The sequence below is a fragment of the Metarhizium acridum genome (genome assembly GCF_019434415.1).
Source record: "Metarhizium acridum strain ARSEF 324 chromosome Unknown scaffold_587, whole genome shotgun sequence".
NCBI classification, from domain to species: domain Eukaryota; kingdom Fungi; phylum Ascomycota; class Sordariomycetes; order Hypocreales; family Clavicipitaceae; genus Metarhizium; species Metarhizium acridum.
Genome location: NW_027094049.1, coordinates 1216688 through 1237553, shown reverse-complemented (window position 1 = coordinate 1237553; position 20866 = coordinate 1216688). Strand labels below are relative to the sequence as shown.

General features: G+C 53.3%; 4 protein-coding genes across 5 annotated transcripts; 1 reads left to right on the top strand and 3 right to left on the bottom strand.

The window, feature by feature from the left end:
* Nucleotides 1-2248: 2248 nt before the first annotated feature.
* On the top strand, nt 2249-6340 carry J3458_022099 (uncharacterized protein). Of its 2 annotated transcripts, XM_066122928.1 has the most exons (3): nt 2249-3202; nt 3450-3694; nt 3753-6340. In XM_066122928.1, the coding sequence occupies exons 1-3, from the start codon at nt 2970-2972 to the stop codon at nt 5948-5950; spliced, it is 2676 nt and encodes an 891-aa protein (XP_065972150.1). In that variant the 5' UTR covers nt 2249-2969; the 3' UTR covers nt 5951-6340. The 2 variants fall into 2 exon arrangements, with proteins under 2 accessions (XP_065972150.1, XP_065972151.1); XM_066122929.1 differs by having other exon boundaries at nt 2323-3694.
* Nucleotides 6341-6458: 118 nt separating this feature from the next.
* J3458_022098 (uncharacterized protein) lies at nt 6459-6944 on the bottom strand (the record flags this gene model as incomplete). The annotated part of the gene is made up of 1 exon (XM_007811104.2): nt 6459-6944. The coding sequence occupies one exon, from the start codon at nt 6942-6944 to the stop codon at nt 6459-6461; it is 486 nt and encodes a 161-aa protein (XP_007809295.2).
* Nucleotides 6945-13778: 6834 nt separating this feature from the next.
* On the bottom strand, nt 13779-16208 carry J3458_022097 (uncharacterized protein; the record flags this gene model as incomplete). The annotated part of the gene is made up of 8 exons (XM_066122927.1): nt 13779-14102; nt 14162-14459; nt 14517-14867; nt 14923-15053; nt 15114-15401; nt 15456-15779; nt 15837-15952; nt 16010-16208. 8 exons carry the CDS (start codon nt 16206-16208, stop codon nt 13929-13931), a joined length of 1881 nt encoding a protein of 626 aa, XP_065972149.1. The 3' UTR covers nt 13779-13928.
* A 381-nt stretch (nt 16209-16589) lies between these two features.
* On the bottom strand, nt 16590-19083 carry J3458_022096 (uncharacterized protein). Its single transcript, XM_007811106.2, has 3 exons — nt 18307-19083; nt 17700-18254; nt 16590-17633 (listed from the first exon to the last, which is right to left on the bottom strand). The coding sequence occupies exons 1-3, from the start codon at nt 18673-18675 to the stop codon at nt 17484-17486; spliced, it is 1074 nt and encodes a 357-aa protein (XP_007809297.2). The 5' UTR covers nt 18676-19083; the 3' UTR covers nt 16590-17483.
* Between the last annotated feature and the right edge of the window lie 1783 nt (nt 19084-20866).

The following is a 20866-nucleotide window of genomic DNA, read 5'->3' as shown; positions in this document are numbered from 1 at the left end:
CTGCCTGCTGGATCTGACACTGCGAAAAGTGCGTGAGAATGGCCATTATTGGCTGAGGCGGCCTTCTCGACGGAAAAGTCCCTGCGATAAACCAGTGGAGCACTGGAATTGGCCTGCCGATAGAGTTCTGGAATATTGATATCATATCGCTTCTCGGGCGATTTATCGTGCCACTAGTTGTCCAAGGAAGGGCATCCCTGCCCAACTGCAAAAATGCTGCTGTCCAAGTAAATGTCTCTCAGAGGCCCATCATACGCCTTCATGCTGTTCTGCTTAAAATGACCAATAAGTCGATGGATACGACGACACGCTTGGAATTCGCCTTTGAGTTGGACACGTTCTGGCTCGGGGCCAAGGCCCTGGGTTTGCCTGCCATATTGGTCAAACATCTTGTGCCTTTGGCCCACTGTTCAATTTTGGTCGCTATGCGTCAAAGCTCATTGATTAAACCGAGGAATTAGGACAACCCGCCGCAAGGACTCGATGAGTCGAGAGTGGACGAGCCCATTGTGGTGTCGTGACCAGTTTCCGCTTTGGGAGGACGAGGCTAGGCTTGATACAGGGCTGGATCCGCAGATCTCACTTCCCGCCGCGTGCCAAAAAAACTCCGAAACAACAGACGATGAACCGCGGGCGGGCACGGCGATGGGCTTCCTAGTTGGGCATTGGCCGGATGCCCCTTTCTTGGACTCTTGGTAGTGTGCTCGGCATGATACTAACTGAGTCGTCTAGTGTTGCGCCAGGAATTATGCGGCCCCACGCCAACACGCTCGTCTTCGGTTGACTTCCGAGCATACCTACGAGGACTAGCCGCACCGTGCCTCTGCCCCGTCCTTATTGGGAGCTGATGATTGTCTGCTGTGAAGACGAGAGCCAGGAATAGCCCGCTCTCTCTGACGACTGTGAGCAATTATTTTGCGGCCTCGGGAAAAGGCGAACGCGAAGAGCCAAGCCGGGCCGTGGGCTGTCAACTGCAAAGCCAAGCTTCGACAACAGTCTGGAATAAAACAACAGTCTGGAATAAATTGTCCCGCACCCAGCAGGGGTCGAGCAGGACGTGCATTGCAGCAGGCTAATGTACGGATTCCTGGCCTGGGGGAGGGCTTCGGCTGGTCCAAAACGTGCCCAACACACTCGGTGCAGGTTTCTTCTGACGGATCAGCAATGGATGGCCGTAGGAGGGTGTGAGCTGAGGCCTGATGCGAGCATGATGGGCGGCAAGCGGTGATGCTGCTGTTTCAAGACAGCCGCCGCAGAGCACTGGCCGCTGCGAGCGGTTTCCGACAGCGAGACGAGACCTGCTGATGGCTCGTTTTCCAGAATACAGCGATGCTTTGTTGACTTGGGCTTTGACTGAGGCTGGTTGGCTCGTACCGTCAATCTCAAAGGGGCTGTGTGGGTGGCTCAAAGCGTGGGGGGCGTTGGCACTTACTGTACGGAGTACATTTGACTACACGATGTACGCAAGCCGTCGTCGCAGGCTGCAGATGTCTCGAAAGACGCAAAGGAGACGCCACCCAACACTCAATGTTGCAGGATGGAAGGGCGGCGGGATGGCGGCCATCAATCAGTGGATGAGGGAATCTCGAGGATGGAAAATGTGGAGATGTGGAGATGGAAGTATGTGGACCCCAGAGGGCTGAATGCACATAATGTCTCGAGAACAAACCGCCATGAATTATCAAATAAAGGAGAGCACAGACAGCGGCGAGGCAAGCGGGGGTTGCAGACCCTCCCTTGATGGCATTGGAAATGCTCTTGTTGACAGTCTGGCCTGTACGGCAGAATGAATTTGCGCATGAACGGGTACCTGAATACCTAGACTGGCATCAGGAACATGCACTGGTGACGTCTGTATGTGTGGTCGACACAAAAAGAGGCGCTGGGGCATCTGGTTATCATTTCGCCTCTTTGCAAGTGCCTGCGTCTCGCTTCTGGGTGTGCGTCCTCGCTGGGGCAGTGATAACAGGGAGCTACGTAGAAAGGAGGATGGGGTCCCAGGCATTGCACCTTGGTTGATGTCGACCCCTGCGAGAGTCTTTGCGCCTTTGTCGTCTTGCCCTGCCCTGTCTGGCCTTGAATAATAATAGCAGTCGTAGCGCAGCCAAGGGAAAAACAAGAAAAAAAAAAGAGTGAAAACGAGAGATTGAGGCCAAACAACTCGTGTGCTGCATGTCCAGAAGCAGGCTAGTCCCGCGCCTCGCCACCCCCCTCGGAAGCGAGCCTCTTTTGACGAGGATTTTAACCTTTACGACTTAAAGGTGGCACCGGTCAAGCACCAGACTCCTTTTGTCCTCGACGCCAGCTTTTGATATTTCACTTCACTTGCATCATATCTGGAGTCTGGCCTTGCGCCCAGCACCAGGCTAGCATTCAAGCCACTGCGGCCCGGTCTGGTCTGGATGTGCTTGCCCCCGGTTCTCCGCTGCGTCCACCCGTCGAGCTGATCCATGCATCAACCCATCAACCCATCATCGCCCTGCCCATCTCACCATTCCAACTCGCCCTTTGCTTCCGTCAATCTCTGGATTCCACAGCCCTAGAGACCGATTACATGCGTGCATTCGTTGCTGGTCCTGGTCCTGGTCCTGGTCCTTGATCGAACCCACCTGCTCACAGACGGCTCTCGTTTGGTTCTTGTGCTTCTTTTTATATTCCCTTTTGCTGCTGCTTCTTTCTGCCTCTGCTTCGCCTGCTTTGCGACCTTCTCGGCTTTGGCCATTACAGTTGCCGTCACCGTCAGCATCATACAAACCCGACGCACAACCGACGCACAACCGACGCACAACCGACGAGCAACGCACAACCTACGACACCCAGCTGGCCGGCGCAATTTCTTCCAACCGCCAGACTAATCCGCCAAGCGCAGCCGCAGTTCGAGGCCGTCTCCTCCACGTCCGAGCCAAATCCCCAGGTTTGATCGCCGACTGTGGCCCGTCTGTCTCGATGCTGACCGTCGGACGCCCGTAATGTATCCTCCCCTGGTTTGCTTCTTGTTCGCCATCTTCTTTGTGTCTGTCAGCACCACCAAGCTTCTGAGCCTCTCTCTCAACGCACATGTATTCCCGACCGGCGTCTTCGTCTTTTGCCTGCCGACATTCATCGTCCCCGACATTGTATTGATTACTTTGATTTGGATCCTGCTGCGTCGAAGAAATGGGCTGTTTGCCTTGCTTGGTTTTTGCCTGGCCTGCTTGATCTGGTAAGTTGGCACGCGAGCTCCCCCCCCGTCCCTTTTTGGCCCCCCCCTCTTCCGCTCTGGGAAAATGCCGCCATCAATTTTAAGCTTCAGCAGTCTTGGTGGCGGGGCGACACCAGCGTTTGTCATTGTTATCGTTTCTTCCTCTTTCCTCAAGTGTCCTCTGTTTCTTTGTTTGTTTGCATAGCTTTGCGCCTGCTTCCGCGTTGCGGTATGCTAACGGTTGCCCGCCTTTGCGCATCGTCTGCAGCCTCGTTACTCTTGGCGCCGCCTCGTCTCAGCTGGGCTTCTTTTACCAAACCGGCGGCGAGATTGATTGGGGAGATGCGACGACGTTTGCCTTTAGCGAGGAAGGCCGAAAGGTCCTGCTGAGCGAGGGCAAGACGCCGCTCGCATTCACCTGCATCATCCTTGTAGTCTCGTGGCTTGTCAAGTTCCGACTGTGCAAATTTGTGAGCTCGGCCCTGGCTGCAGTCGAGATTTACGCACAATCAGGTTTGTTCTGGCCCCAAACGACGCCAAGCAACGGAATGACTAACCTGTGAGTCGCCAGTCATTCGATGGACTGCATCCAAAGTTGGACTCTGCAAGCTCGCAAAGGCAGACAACGAGTCCTCTCTCCTACCCACGCAAGAATACGAATTCGACTCGGATTCTGAATCCAGCTGCGATGGCCCGCCCGACACCACACGCCGACGTCTTGGCAAAACGGGTTCCGCGACCACGCGTGCTATGCACTGCCCAGGCTTCATTCCCTGGAGCTATGGAATTATGGCCTTGTCGGGATTTCTGGCCATTTTGATCCTCTTCGACCCCGAACGACCGTACGGCCGCATGTTTACCACCCTGCCTCTGCCGCTCCTGGCCGTTTTCGCTCCCAAGTCGATCGAGTGTACATCGAGCTCGTGGCCACTGCCCGATCTTATTGATCGCTCAAATTGGGAGTCTCCTCGAGGCAACTTTAGGGGGTGGGCGCCAGGCGCGGCGAATGAAATCATACAACAGTACCGAGATAGAAAACCCGACTGGCTGCCGTCCGAGCTACCCCAGGGTTTCGGTCGCTGGAGCGTCGAGGCCAGAACCGGCGACGTCAATGAGCTTCTCAAGAATGCGACGGGCCACCGCGACAGCAAGTGTCCCGATCCGCTCGTATTGGACCCGTATTACAATCCCGCCAACGATCCCATGAAGATTAGCAACCTGGAGAACCCCGTTTTGAAGCCGTTGGAGGGCATGCTGCAGGGCGGTTCAGTCAAGATTAAGCACATTGCCGTTATTTTGATGGAGAGCATGCGGGAGGAACTGTTTCCCCTGCAGCAGGGCTCCGGCTTCCACGACCTCATCATGAAGTCGCACGACGAGCTCGATCACGACGACATCAACGAGCTGCTGTCACACATCTCCCCCAACACTGAACGCATCACTGGCAGGTCCGGCAACTGGAGGAGCAAAAACGGCACTGCGTTTGGTCGCAAATATTCGGAGTGGAACGACAAGACAGAGGACGGCTTTGGCGGCCTTCACGTCGTTGGCGGCCTCACCACCAGCAGTGTGTCGACCAAGAGTTTGGCCGCCGTCCACTGCGGAGCTTGGCCCATACCCGTCGACATGTTTGAGGAGGCAGAGACGGAATGCTACCAGCCGTGCCTCCCCGAAATACTCGAGCTCTTCAACCGGCTCAAGAAAAACACGACTACTTCGGACAACTACCATGAGCAGCAGTGGTACCCGGCCTTCTTCCAGGCCGTCACCGACGGTTACGATCGGCAGGACAAGTTCGACTCCAAGATTGGCTTCAAGCACATTGTCAACAAGAACCGCATCAAGCAGGACAGCGAGAGCAACCCCGAGCTGGAAGAGATCAATTATTTCGGATTCCCGGAAACGGCGCTCAAAACGTACGTGACCGACTACATCACCAATGCGACCGCAAATAACCAGCGCATGTTCTTGTCGCACTTTACCAGCACCACGCACCATCCCTGGGCGGTGCCCAAGTGGTTCAACTCGAGCGAGTACATGGGTTCCGCGCACGGTCTGATGCAGACGCACAAAGACCTCAACAGCTACCTAAACACGATCCGTTTCAACGACGCGTGGATTGGCCAGCTCATGCAGATCTTTGACGATCAGGGCATCTCTGACGAGACCCTTGTTATTTTCGTGGGAGATCACGGCCAGGCTTTCAAGGAGGACTTTGGCAAGACGGGCACGTACGAGAACAGCCACATTAGCAATTTCCGCGTACCAATCACCTTTAGACACCCCAAACTACCCCGAGTCGAGCACCGAGTCAACGCCACGTCCCTCAGCATCTTGCCCACCATCCTCGACCTCCTTGTCAACACTGGCTCTCTGAACAAAAGGGACGCAGCCGCCGCCGCAGACTTGGTGCAAGATTACGAAGGCCAATCCTTGATCCGCCCCTTTGAGACGACGCGCAAGGGGCGGCGGGCCTGGAATTACGGTCTCGTCAACCCCGGCGGTAGAATGCTCACAATCACGTCTTCAGACACACCTTGGAGGCTGGTCCTTCCCTTGGATAAGAAGACAGAATATGTGTTCTCGGACCTCGGCCGGGACCCGATGGAGCGGAATCGTGTTTTGGAGTGGTCCATCAACAGCCTAGCATCAACGGTCAGAGGGAAATATGGTGATGGCGCTGCTGATTGGCTGATTGAAGCAGACAAAGTTGGTCTGTGGTGGGCTGCGGAGCGAAAACGACTTTGGAAATACAACCCTTCATCATAGACCATTTGCTGGTTTGTACCTTTTCTTTTGGATTTAAATCGATGGGGCCTTTGGTTAGAGCAATGAAGCAGCAACTGGGATGGACCACTTTTTTGTTTTGTTTTTGTTGGGAATCGTCCCTCTTCAGCCAGTCATAGACAGACAGGTCTTGTATATTTAGCATAACGGCGGGCGGGCCAGGGTTTATCAAGCCGCAGCCGGAACCAAGAGCATTTTTCTTACTGGGTGCACCCTTTTCAAGGTCTCCTTGGGATTTGTATCGTTCAGCAGCGGGATGCCTTTGATAGTGGTGTTTGAGAGGCAAGGTATAAAGTTGAAAGGATGTGGCATGGACGTGTCATGACATTGTAAATAGAAAATAATGGGACACATTTGGATATTGATAAAAATACAGCTACTGCGGTGTTTGAACTTGCCTTGTCTGGAATCGGTGCAATGCTCTGGTGATACGTACCAACAATAGTCCTGTCCGACGGGGACGGCTATGCGGATCAAGATGGACAAGGGTTCAATGTTGATTTGGCTGGGTAGATTGGCGTTGAAACCAGCATGCATGGGTGGTTGAAACGGGTCGGGAGGGTCCCTGGATGTGACGGTTCGTCGTGGCCTGGTCCTGGGCGTGGCACGACGTCGTGACGGGCGAGAGGTCGCTGAAGTACAAGTCGCAGCAGACCATGTAGCTCCGGCTCGGGACGGTGTAGGCCAGGACATTAACGCTGCAGTCGTTGCCGACGTCTGTGCAGCAGTAGTTGGCGACGCCCGAGGTGGTCGAGCCGCATTCCTGCTCGACGCGGCTGAAGACGCCGGCGACGGTCTGGCGCGTCTGGCGCGTCTGGTCGTGCGAGGCCTTGAAGTATTCCTCCATCTTGTGGGCGGAGCCGGAGGAGGCGGCGTGGCCGGCGGCGGACGTGAGCTGAGCGCCGTTTTGGAGCGCCGTCTCGGTCACCGAGAGCTTCTGTCCCGTGCAGTCGCCTTGGACCGTGGACCGCTTCATCTTGGCGGCAACCGCAGATGCTTGCAGTGGGCGTTCTCCTCGCGAGGGCAAGACAGGAACCTGTGAATTTGTAAAATACTACGCCACCCCTTGCACGTTAGAGCTGTGGGTGCAAGGGGTACGATCATCCGAAGGCTGGGAGTCCTTGGGCCAAGCAACTATTAAGCCATTACATTTAGCTAGCTATCTAGTTATGCAGAGCCGTGGTCTGACCTATATGGATTCCGTGTAAGGACCTGTCGTCTTCTATGCCGCTCATCCCTCATCTTCATCTTCATACCCTCTGGTGGAGACTCGTAAAACAGGTGACCACGATCAAAGGGCGCATCCAGCATCAAGCCCTGGAGCGTTTTTACGCGAGAGACAGCTACGTAGCTTAAACCAGTCTGAAAGTCCCGACAGGAGAGATCTGTCACGATGACATCTTCAGTGATGCTCTGCGACTTGTGAACCGTAATGGCGTAGCATACGATCAGGGGAAACTGCGTGCGAGTGCAGAGAGTGCTTCCGATGAGGAAGTCCCTGTCTACTGGGAGAATCGGGACAATCTTTCTGCCATCAGCGGTGGTCAGGAACACAGGTCCACTGTACTTGTCAAACTCCATCATGATAACACAGGGAGGGTCTTGGACTGGGTCAGCCCCCGGTGCCCAGCCGATATCGTAAACGGTACCGCGAGCGCCGTTGCAGAGACCAACTGGCTGCCAAAGGTTAGATGTCAGCATCAGACGGGCGCCAATGCATATAGGGATCTGCTTCGCAAGGTTGCCCGCCTTGTCATCAGGCGCCGCAGCCGCGCCAAGGCCGACATTCTTAGCCTTGACCTGAATGACTGGCCGGCCGAGGCGGTCGAGGTGGTAGTGGTTATATTCGTTCACCCTATCTTTCGTGGCGTATACTCGCAAGGCGTTGGCGAACCTGGCGACCTCCAGATCATCTAGCTTCGCCTGTACTCGACCGGAAAGGAGTTTCCAGGACTCGACTGACAGTTGGAGGAGCCGCAATTCCTCGAGAGCTGTGCGAAACGCCTTCTGATCGTCGCCCCGTTGCCGTTGGACAACCTTCAAGAAGACTGATTTATCGAAGCGTCTATATGCGTTCCTGCCTTTGATCTCCACTCCCTGCACCTCTTTATCGTAATAGAGCGGCTTCTGTAGCACGGGTGGAAGCTGGAAGAAGTCGCCAACCAGAAGGATGTTAAGACTACCAAAGAACTCCTCATTCCTACTCGGGAACGCCTCGCGCAGGCGGTCATCGATCCAAGAAAGCTGTCGCAGTCCCAGCATGCTCTTCTCATCGATGATCAGGTAGTTGATGTCCTTCAGCTTCTTCTGGAGCTGGGCCATGTCAGTGGGCGAGAGGGGCTTGAAGTCCTTGTTGATTGGAAGGTGTAACAGGGAGTGCAAAGTAGTGCCCGATATCTGATTTCCCGCGACGCCAGTGGGCGCGGCACGCCAAACAGGTGTCCCTCTCCCGGCAGCAGCGGCTTGGAGGTGCGCGGAGAGCAAATTAATGAGGTATGACTTCCCGGTACCACCTCCACCATCCACATGGAGCAGCAACTGAGAGGGTTCCTGATTCAGGAAGTGGTCCATCACGGTATCGTATACTAAGCGCTGATCCCGGTTTAGGGAATCTCGAGCTTCCAAGGGCTGATGATCCACATCAAGGTCAAGGCGGTTTGCCGCCTTGCGTTGCTTCCAGTAGTCGCCCTTGAGAATACCGTCATCAGTATACCGTCCAACGTGAGGGGTCCAATCATAATTGATGTCGATGTCTCGGCGGCCGAGCATGTCGATATCCTCTTCCTCCAGCGGGCGGTCGGGAAGCATGCGGGCGAGTTCATGCCAGTCTTCATCCACAATGGGCTCTTCATGGACCTCAAGCTCAAATTCGTCGTCCTCAGCCCTCAATTCATTTGTATCTGGCTCCCCATAATGATCGTCCGCATGGGTGTCACGGTGCTGCTCTCTGCAAAACCTGTACGCAGCCGCGAAGGAATCGAACCGCTGCCCGCCCACGGTGAGCAACTCCTCTGGAGAGCGATGCGGATGAGCCATCATCAATTTAACACGGCAGAAGTCACCAAACTGGGGAGATGCCTCCACGGACCTGTATCGAGGAAAGTAAGACAGGACTCTCTTCTTCGCGTTGGCAGCGAGTCTCCTCCACGTCTTGAGATTATACGATTGCAGGTACTCGAGGTAAGTTGCATCCTCGTGCTGGTCATTTCTCTCGAGATACCTCCTGTAGCTGCCGACGGTCTCGTTGACATCTTCATCCACGCGATACGAACGTGCATGTTGCTCCAAAGGACGGCAGTCGACAGAGACCACCATCCGCGTGCCTTCCTGCAGAGGAATGTTAAGGAGAAGATGGGAAATCTCCTGCGCCGAGTAATCTCTCTCGGCAATCAGCTTATTCATCAGGCGAGAGGAGAAGGATAATAGCGGCTGAAGGTGTGCCGTGTGCGGCAAAACCTGGTCTGCAAGCTTACAGTAAGGCTCAGTCTTCTTCTCAGATTTGCTGCAATACTTGGCAGCGTACGTAATAACCGCCTGTAGGCTGGTGCAAGGAGATATGTCGATATTGGCTAGCCAGCCTAGTATAATGGCGGGATTGAAGTGATTCATGAGGTTGTCATTCCGCGCCGCCTCGAAGACATAGTACGACTTGCCTTCCTTCCTGATCACTGCGGCCAGCTCCCGCAAGGCACGAGGAAAGTCAAAACGACACTCCCGCTCTGGATTGGCCGCATTGGCCGCCTCGATATCTGCAGCAGCGCCTTCCATATCCCTCGCCAGATCAACGGTTCTCTTCCTTACGCGTAAGCAGTATGTGGTATTGCATCTGTGGCGCTGGCAGCGGTTGACGATTTGTGAGAGACGCAGGAATGTCAGTTCTGTACTCAGTGGATCTACGCTCAGGGGGTTACCCTCACCCTGGGGCATAGTCCTAGTCGGCTCAGGATTAATGGCAGTGATGTGGAATCCCCACGTGCGTGCAAAAACATCACGAGCGGCTTCATCCACCATGTCGACTCTTGGGCAATTCTCCATCCAGTACAGGCCATGGTTGTGCGGACTGCCACGCCCTTGCCATTCATACCGATCCCAGTAATCCGTAATGTTGAACTTCTTGCTTAACACGATATCTCGAAAGAAACAGTATCGGCGGTAGAAATGGAAAGCAGCAATGTGAGGATTCTGACGCAAAAGTTGGCGCGAGAGACCCATCCTCTCGGACTCGGACGCAGCCAGCCATTCATCATATCGGGGCATGTGCTGGTAGAGACTCCGCCAGTGTAAATCTGCCGGGCTGAATGTGATGAATGCACCAGGACATCCAAGGTTGTAGGCATAGGCCTCGAGGTCCTGCCTCTTCCTGTTCCAGAAGGGGCGCGTGCCGCGAATAGGTACCGCATGTCTTGTGATTGAGTTGATTAGCACCTGCGCCTCAGGGTCCTCGCTGTGCTCCAGTGCCTGAACAAGCTGCTCCCGTGTGAGCGGTTCATGACTACCATCGTGTTGCTTCACGAAGAATTTGGACCGTGCACGGGCCTGTGACCGCATCAGAGTATTGAAGGCGACGAAGCGGAAGGTCGGGTGGCGTGCAAAACGCCCGTCATGCCAGCGCATCGCGTGCTCGATGTAGTCCTTGTAGTCGATTGACCGTAGCCGAGGCTCAACAAAGTCGGCTCTCCCGTCAGGAAAGAGGCAGGGAAAAGCTAAGGAGAGTAGGGCATGAGAGCGATTGAACTCATTAATGGGTGTGCGCCGTATATTCGGAAGCTGCAGCTCGTGCTGCACCTGCTCCTGGAAGCTTGTGGAAAGCCTTGGTTCAGCTTCTGGTTCTCCGGCAAGAATAGACCGCAGAGCATCGAGCTCCGTGTCCTTGGCCAAAAGGTCCGGCACCGCAGCCTCGTCCTCCAGGTCCGGTTCTGCCTCCTCATCTTCCTCGGGTCCAACTTCGGCAGCCTCCACCTGGCTCTGGGGGATGTCGTCCAGGACATTGCCATCTTGAGGCAATTGACTCAGCCGCTCTTCGTCGATGACGATGCATCGATAGCCAGGATGATGGCGCCGGAGGTAGTTAAGCCATATGGCAACTGGCTGGCGGCGTACACGGAACTGGCGGGTGAATTGCCGGCTAAGGTTTGCATGGGACGACGTATTGGAAGGACGGAGTAATACAGTGTTCAACTCCCGCGGCAAAAGCGGGAGTTGGTTGTACACCAAGCCAACCTCGCGGAGAAAGTGAACAACATGTCCCCGATATTTGTACTGCTGGCCCCGCACAAGCATAATATTCACGTGGACGTGAACACGGCCTATTAAAGACTCTTCAGTAGGTGTAAGCTGAGGCAATTGAGTCGGTACGGAGCCAAAATCCAACTGGTTGTCCACAGAGAAGAAGTACGGCTCTTCAGGGCCGCGTTTATCATCCTTTCGACAGCAACGCGCACAAATGCCATCAGAATCGATCTTCATCTGGAACCAACGCTCTTGACATCGACCACAAAATTGCATTTGGTCATTGTCCAGCTTTGTCCAGAACTCACGGAGGATTGCTTTATCACGACAGGTCAAGGCGCAAGCGTCCAGGTCCCCATTCCACACCGGATCTTGTGCGTGAAATACGGCCGATTCTTCAGGTGGAATCATCACTGGACTCCGGTACCGTCGTGGCGGCCCCGACGATCGAGTTTGCCTTTGAGATTTTTTTGGCCGCCCTCCTGTACCAGGGGCAGGACCACGGCGAGCACGGCGACGAGGCCCTGACTTTCTGGAAGGCTGCCGCGAGCAATAGCGAAGAGGGCTTTCGTCCAAGGCATTGCTATTATCGTTCCCGTCTTCGTCCCCTAGATCGGAATCAGACTCTACCCCTAGGTGTTCGAGGTACTTCCGTGGTCGAGCAGGTGAAAGCAGCAAGTTGAAATAGTCCTCGACGTCAACATCAGATTCAGAGAACTGTCCCCTGTCATCCGCTTCCTTGGTCATTCCATCCCCATCTGGGAGCTCATTTGCCTGTAGTCGATCTTGACTCCCAGCTACGTTCCGTGGTTAGCTTGAACAAACTGCCGGGACCACAGCACAAGGATACCTTCTCCAGGACCATCAGAACCTTCAAAGACGCCGAGTTGAGAGATTGTGGGAGTTAGTGACACAGCCTCCCCTGCACGGCGTCGTGAACGATGGTCGCGCCGAATAGTGGCCTGCTTGGCCCTGGCGCCGGCCTTGGAGGCATCATCTTGCGAGTCCTTCCCGCCCTTGTGGAACCTAACAGCCAGGTAAGAGTAGTCCACACCAGTCGTGCTGCTTCGGACAGTAGATGGATCAGAATGTGAGGCGACAGGATCGGTCGAGGGCGGCACAGGCGGTGAGGGAGCTAGAGCCCGGAAGAGCCGCGAGCTCGCTTGGGTTGGTGGGATCGGCGTCCCCAGCACTATCTGCGGCTGGCTGCCTGGCTCTCCGAACAAACTCCTAGCTGTATGTTGTTGCCGTAGCTTCTCTGGCGATGTAGGTTGGGTTCCAGATCTCTGGTTAGGAGGCGATAGGCCAGCGTCTCTGTCGGTTCTTTTCGGGGCAGATCTCTCAGCTGAGGTAGGACGGACAGCCAGCTTTCTCAATGCAAGGACGGCACCTTTGGACCTGGCACGCTTGATCAGGTTAGGGAGGCATATATAGTATATCAATGGTGTCAGTTACCTCGGAATTGCGGTGGTCCCGGCATTCCAGACAGGTTGTAGTTGGATTGGCAGATTTCCTCCTGCTAACGAAATTACTTGGTGATTTTGTTCGGTCGCAAGACGGGCAATGGACTGCCAATTCAGATCTAGGACTAATATTACCCCTAGAATCATAATCCATACCCAACCATGCGGTACATCTGTTTCAATAATGGAAGAAAGGCTGCTGGCCAAGCAAACGAACAGATCGCTGGGCAAATTTAGCGATTGTAAACGATTGTAAACGATTGTAAACGATTGTAAACAGAGAAGTAAACAAAGAAGCACCGACAGACGGTGGCTGTCCTTTACCCACTTTTCTAGAGCCACCAACCAATCCAGCCTTCTTTCGCGATTTCCCATACAAAATTTGGACCAATAGAAACTTATTTGTCAAGCCTGCACCAAACCCTCATTATTCGGAAAACTTATGGATTAATGTAGAGTCAGCAGCCTTCGGCTGAAATATTCTTTCTCTTGTTTGTTGGTGAGTGATGGCCGGAGAAGCTGCCATTTCGGAGGCTGCGCGCTTTTTTAATTCCGCTTCCAAAGAAAAAGATGCATGGGTGCCGTGATGAAAAGATGGACGAATTGCATTGGGGTTGGCAGTCTTGTTCACCGTTGCGATCGATTTGTGTAACCAGTTGACGGATTGAGACAGGTTTAGTACAATTCCGCTCCTATAAATCAACCCTGTTGCATGAATTCGCGGTCGCAACTACAGCTACAAGCACTATAGAGCAGCCTACATATTCTTATGAATGAGATGCCAGAGAATTTTGCTATGGGCTTGTAACATGTTCGGAATGCCGCTGCTGCTTAAACTGCCTCGACCTCTCATTTACCTGGCTTCATTGACTAGTTTCCCAAGGCAATACGATTTAATGAAAACCTAGCTAAAATCTCTGAGAACAACGTTCTCGGATAGCGATAAGTTCATAGTCCGGCTCTAGTGCTACACTACTAGGCACACATTTTTAGCCGTGAGTCTGACGTTATGAATCACTAATTACTCCCAATGCCGTGTATACCGGTGGCGCGCAAGATATGCACGAGGCGAGCGAGTGTAGTCTGGTCAACTAAGATCTTAACTTTTTTGTTGAAAGGTGTCAATCTCATATTCGTACAAAAACGCCTCAATTCCGTAGCCAGACAGTTTCAATCTTGGACCAATCCTCTGTTCCATTCAATCCATTCCAAGCACCTAACCATACAACTAGACAACAAATTCAAAAACAAAAATCAAGAAAGCACAATCAGCCTAGCCCTAGCCTGGAAACAAGGCTTTCTACCAAAGAGACTCTCCGAAGGGTAGTGTATGAATCAGGCTGGAAGACGTCAAGCGAAACATGAGGCAGCTTAGCCCTGCCAACCTGGATAGTCACATGAAATCCCGGCAGATCCTTTGGGAGGATTTGTTCACCAGTAAGCTACAATATCGTTAGTGAGAAAAAGTCCAGAACCATGAATGGAGAGCCGCTGATGTTACCTTGGACACGGAAATCCTAAGCTGCTGCTCTAGCAGCGCATTGACGTGATCCGGTTGCAGGCTCGTCACATCACGAAAGCCTGGGTTTATGACTAGCCCGTTCAGAGGAAGCGTGATGGGCACCTGGGCCTTTGACTTGGCACCCTTGTCCTGTTGCTTTTGACAGTTCTCGCAGTCAGGTACCACGGGAGACGTAAAGTTGTGGAAAGAGCCGAGGGTGCAACACTCTGCTTGGTTCTGGTCATTGGTTGTCTCTAGATGAAACTCGACAGAATATGGTTCGCCGCCCAATGCAAACCTGTGATCTTGGGTCAATTACAGATGGACTGACTGGTTTCGGTTACTCTGGACGTACCGGTCATATTCGACGTTGATGATGTAATCTGGAAACGTCTCTTCGCCAATCCCGGGGACTGGAATTCCCTGGAAGACGGGCTGGAGCTTCTTTGTGTGTTTTCCGTATTTATTCTGCAAGTCAATCTTTAACTGGTCGGTAGTTGTCCTCACCAAGTCCTGGTAAGTATATCCGAGTTTCTCGCAGTATCTGGCGTCGTTTGAGTTGTAAAATTTGCCCTCCTTGTTGATATGGAAAGGGGCGAGGTCATCCGTAGGCTGTGGGTTAGGGTCCGGCGTAGGCACGGCTTTCGAGCCAAACCACTTGTCGGGGTTCAGGTACTGCCAGATGGCGAGGAGTCGGTCGACGTTGCTGAGCCATTGTCAGCAGATTCACAGAGAATTAACCAACCGACAAACAGGCCTACCAATGGTGCAACCAGAAAATGGGATCGAATGATGCCACCGGGACATCTGCCATGTGGCCCGCTGTAATGGGGGGGCCAGTGACCTTTGTAGTAGAGGCCTTGCCCTGCTCGACCCAGCCGCCGGTCCAGACCTGGCGAGAAGGTAGAGTTAGTCTGGTTGGCCTCGTCTACCACCGCGGGGGAGGACGTACATGTATGTTGTTGTGTATCATCTCCAGTGAGAGGTACTCGGTAGCCTTGAGCCGTTCTCTCTCCTCCAACTGGGCACTGAGATACGTGGATGCGAATGTCTCGTAAGACTTAAAGTACACATCGGTGAGGATCCGATAGACGTTTTGCGCAATCGACACGCCTTCCTCCCAGTGCTCAGCCTTGGGATTCTTGAGAGCCTCCTCGACTTTGGAATTGTCCACAAACCCCTGTATCCAATCGGTGCGACTGGGGTCTCCATACCGGCTGGTGCCAATACTTTTGTTGTACTGGAGGATACTCAGCGTCTGGTCTTGAGTCAAGGGTTTGTGTCATGTACTCACAATGCCAGTGTACGCCTCGTAATTCAGTTGATATGGCTTCATTCTTGCATCGTTCATTGAGACCTCTTCCCCGTTGATCTTATTTGTAAACTTGTAAAGGGGGTTCTTGACGCGTTCCTTGTCCTTGCCCCCCAGCTTCAGGACATCGAGCTGCTCGAGCGCCACGATTCCCGGAACTCCAAATTTGCCAGTGTCTGACTGAGGGATAGCCCAGTCCCAGAAGGGTAGGCGCCAGTGCTGGGCCGCCTTCTCCCAGTCTGCCTTGACGGACGCATCGGTGATGCTGGGGATGAGCTCCTTGACCATGATGTTGTAAAGCACTTGCTGTTGCACGCTGTGAGCAGACGGACCTTATCGCGTAAATACAGAGTTGCACTGTACCTCATACAACAACATGTACGGGCGATGCCAAGTGGGAAAGGTAATGACACCGTGTGTGCAGTAGAACCCGGCCTGGCCGGCATGATCCCACGGAACCCTGGGGTATCCGTGGATCCCTGCCGATGTAAAATGTCAGCATCCCTTGATCGCACAGAGACACATGATGTACCCACCGGCAATCTGATAATAGGATAGCAGCTCCTGCAATGGGTTCTTGTCCTGCATTTCCCGCAGAGCTCGAATGAAAAGGGACACTTGGATTTGATCCTCGGGAACTATGGACGTCCACCAGCTGGAAATCTCCCGCCTTGCGGGGGTTACTTCCCCCGATGGAATCGGGATGCCGGTGATGGGGTAGTACTCATAAGACATGTTGGGCAGAAGGGCTGTCGGGGAGAATTGGATAGCAGAATCAAGAGGGATGGTGAGATCCTGCTAGGCGGGCGAGTTGCGCTCTCGAGCTGGAGACTACCCAGTGTTCTTTATACTTGAGATCATGTCTGTTCCACGCATCCCTACCCACCAATTTTTACAAAGTTTAAGAGGCATTCATCTACAGCAAACTTTACCAAAAGCCAACACTTGCCGTAATATTATGACTGTAGTGGCGGCAGAGGACTTGTGGTCTTGTTAGCAGCAATAACTGTCGTCAGGCATCAAATCACGCAGGGTTCAGGATTACATTGAGATGTGGTGAATAGAAATAAATTGCCAAGTCCTCTAGGTGGATAATAGTTGTGACAAAAAGTAGATGTGGAATTCATAATAAGTTGGTACTGCTTAAAGCGTCTAATATCAGGTAATAGTTAACACTGTTAAGAATACCAACGGTATTTTAATAAAATTTAATTTCAATAAAAGACTATAATTTTTCTAAACATCTTGTAGATGCTATAAGCTTTGCGTAATATTTTAGCTTCCAGCAACCAAAAGTAATTTTCAGTACTGTACTCGAGATGTAAGCACTTGATGTGTTGGACGCCCTCGGCATGCAGAACGAGGCCGAGACGCCCGCCACGTGTCGCCAAAGGAAACGCCACCATCTACCAGTTCATAATGAGAGGGTGAGGAGTAAGCTTTCAAAAGTCGGTTGTTGCACAGCTATGAACCGGCCTTTCGTTACCACATAAACGCAAATGATGAGGGAACGCCAATGGCATGCTCAAAGGCAAGAGCTTAATCAAGACGGGTGTCGGGCTCTGCTGCGAGGGCATCATGTAAAGTCCCTGTTTACAGTAATGAATGTCTCACTTTGCTGTCCTTGAAGTGCCTCGACCGTTCATGTCGGCCTCCCGCTTCCGGCGCGCCGCACAGCACGACTGTTTTGGGATAGCGCCGAGACAAAGAAAAGAAGAGACTCTTGAGTTGCTAGCTAAAAGAGAGAATAACGGAGGTTCTCTCCGTAAAGGCTGACATGCTCCAATAACAAGAACCTTGCCTGAACCTTGGGCAGGCTCGTCAAAGTGATTCGGCGCGACCAACAAGTGGAATTACCTGCAACTCTGTTCTTGAGAGCCTATTGCCACCACTGGGGCCTGTGAAACACATGCAGTCTTCTATCCAATGACACCAGCTGCCGCAATGCATTCGGTGAGCGCGACCCTCGCTCGCAAACGGCATCAATCACGGCCCCGGGTGTTGTCGCCGTCAACGACCCCAAATGGGACTGTCGGGGAGATTGCGTCGGAGAGCACTCTTGATGATTGCTGTCAACAGGGCTTCGAACGAGAGCCCGTTCTCCTCGGCGCTGGCTGGAAGCGGCGAATGGCCCGGAAGGAGGCCGGCAATCGGGTTCACCTGGGCGACCAAGGTGTCAATTCGCTGCCGGCGGCTTCAGGAACGGGATGTGCGGCGACAACTCACCTCTAGTACATTCGGAATGGCGTCGGCATCGTCAGAGTTGAAGCGAATGTCGACGCGCCCGGCATCGCGGCAGCCCAACGCAGTCCAAGTGTCCAAGGCAACTTGGCAGGCGGCCTTTACTTGGGGATCATCCATGTCGTGGGCATCGTTGTAGCGCAGCAGACACCCTTCGCTAAGCTTGCTCTTCCAGCTTGCAAATTCCTCCGTCGCATGGTATCCGTTCTCGGGGAACGTCTGCCAGATATGTTCCCTAATGCCCACGACTCTGCTGTGAGACCCGGTTCCCAGAATGCTTACCGTGAATTCTCTGCCCGACAGAAACGACTCCACCAATATGTCCTGCCCGGGGAACTTGGCCTTTAGTTTCTGGACTGCCAGCTCGAGCTCCGCATAGTTGTTCACCTTGTTGAATCTGTCGATTCCCTTGGACGAGCCCTCTGTGGCGGGCTTGACGAAGAGCGGATATTCTGGCGGCAGCGTAGCATGGATGCTCAGGTGCTCGCTTGGGATGACCATGAAGGGGGCGCTGGGGACTCCGTGATGATTCAGGATTATCTTGGCTCTCTTAGTATGCAAACCGAGCAGTACACATGTTTTGAGCACTGACCTTTGTGTTTGCCTTGTTCTGACACAATGCCATGGTTGCGGCGTCGGAAAACGTGTATGGGATCAGGTAGGCCTCCAGCAGTGCCGGTACGTGCGACTCTCTCGCGGGTCCATGGAACCCTTGCGCCATGTTAAAGGCCAGTTCCCAGTTCTTGTGTTTCCCGGCCGCTAGGTGCTCGACGAGTGACGAGACCCCCGGGACGATGGTGACATCATGTCCCAGGCTTTCGAGCCCGGCTGCAACGGCCTTGACCTCACCGTCATGCGTCAGCGCGGCACACTCCTCATTCGTATAGCCAAGTTTGAGATATGTTGATCTTTGCTCGGCAACCAGAGCTATTTTGAGGCGAGACGTGTTGTTGTCGGCCATTGTTGCGTTGGGACGTCTGGCGTGAGGGGAGGAGTTGATTGTTGCGTCGGAACAGCGGTGACTATCTGTGAGCCCAGGACTCTTGGCCTTTCTACGGAGTAATCTCTTGTTATTCTCCTTGGGATCGACGGTGGACAAAAGCAAACATGGACGGGCGGTCCACCTCCGGAAGCAACCTCGTGGCTTGCGCTGGCGTCCACCAAGGTTCACACACCCTGAAGTTTCTATGCCGCAAAGATTAGCCCGTTGATCATGTCCGTTTCGGTCAGAATACTCCTGCCCCTCTTGGAAAGCGGGCTACCGTCCGACTGAGGTTGGAGCTTTGCTTTCAAAGTTGGACTTTGGGTCGCACACAGCGGTGTGACTAGGTTTTGGAGCAACGGCCAAGTTCATGTATCACAGTCTTTGGTAGTAAAGGTCCTGAGTCTTATCCAGGCACAAATGGACCAAGGAGCCTATTTATACAACAAGTGGGAGAGGGCTTAATGCACGAGGTCTTGTGATCTCAGCTGCCGTGTAACCACGGGACAAGCGTCTTGCGCTGGGGTTTTGTACATAATGATTTCGGGTATCGAGTAACGCGGACAGGGATATACTTTTATTCGTCGGCCGGAAAAGGCGCCTCTAATTGCGTGCTTGTTTTTAGAACCCAATTGCAACGTTGGCTGCGGAGGGTGCCCTGTTGCATGCTGCGTGGGCCGAGCAGTGGTTTTTCGGCAAATGTCATTTGTCCAAGTATTTTTACCACTAATTTCTATTATTCTCGAAGATCAAATAGTATCAAGACGGAATCGTATTATTCTAAGAGACTTTGTCGTCAACGTAATGAGCCAAAACTTGCTGCAAGATGCAATAGACTGTGAATTGTATTTTTAACATGTACCAAGGTAAAACTAGCTTTTAGATGTAAAAGACGATGAAATACATTTGTATTTACCATATCGGAAATGCGGCCGGTAGTAGCGCTGCGGAGGAACCCGTGTAGAGAAACGCTGCCGGGGCGCCAACTACAAGGAGCAGGTAGATGAGACCCAACTCTCTGCTTCAAATGGATATTGATCCGTTGTATATCGTGCACTTGTCAATCGGCTCATGTTGCCGAGCGCTGCAACTGTACACGCGGGAGTGCATTCGTCAACCGGTGCCGAGATCGGTGCCGAGATGAAAGGAATTATACCCATGTATCCCTTGGTATATGCGGATGCCGAATTGTTGGATAGGTCTGGACCAACTTGATCAACCGTGTCGCCAGCTGTATTATGAGCAGATGCAGAAATACCCTCCGGAACAATTGTAGGTTCTGTCTTCTCTGTTATAATGGCACTAAGCCCGTCGCCAGATTTACCTTGTAACCAGACGACGCTTTTACCCGGCGACATGTATTGTGTCTGGTAGCTTACAAGTATGCTCAAACCACCGCGACAAGGTGGAAGGATCCGTTTCCGCACTCGACGGCTTGCGGATACATGGACAAGACGCCAATTTCAAGGCCCTCTCGCCAAAACAGCCAATCCTCACGAGGCTTGGCGTGGACCGTCATGTGTTCAGCTGCCAGGGGCAAGTAGGGGTCCTCGATAGTCTTTGGGCGCTTCTAGTATGCTCATGAAAGCTTGGCCATGGCCAGGGCATCGAATGGCGTCGCGAAGCGGCCGCCAGAACGGGGCAGCTGAACCGGATGGCGGCGGTTTGGGGTAGCTGCCAGGCACGATGCATGCGATGAAAGGGTCAACTCAACCGGTTCACAAGTTGTCAAACCGGGCCGTGGCTTGTGCTTGGCTCTTTGGCGGGCAGACTGAGGCTCCGGGTTGAGCGTAAGCGAGGGCGGGTTTTCCAGTCATGAATTCTTGATCCTTCATACTGCGGCGATTCGACGAGAGCTGGCCATGGTTTCTTGGAGCTGGGTGGCCTTGGCGGCGGCGGCGGAGGAGGAGGAGGAGGAAACAATGGAGACACAGGCGGCCCTGGCAATAACGGGAACAAGGTGAACAAGGTGAATAAGGTGAATAAGGTGAATAAGGTGAATAAGGTGAATAAGGTGAATAAGGTGAATAAGGTGAACAAGGTGAACAAGGTGAACAAGGTGAACAAGGTGGCCGTGATTGCAGCCTCGGTCCTGGGCGCGGTCGTTGTCATTGTGCTCGTTGCTGGGCTGATATGGTTCTTTAAACGCCGCAACCAACGCAAACAGCGA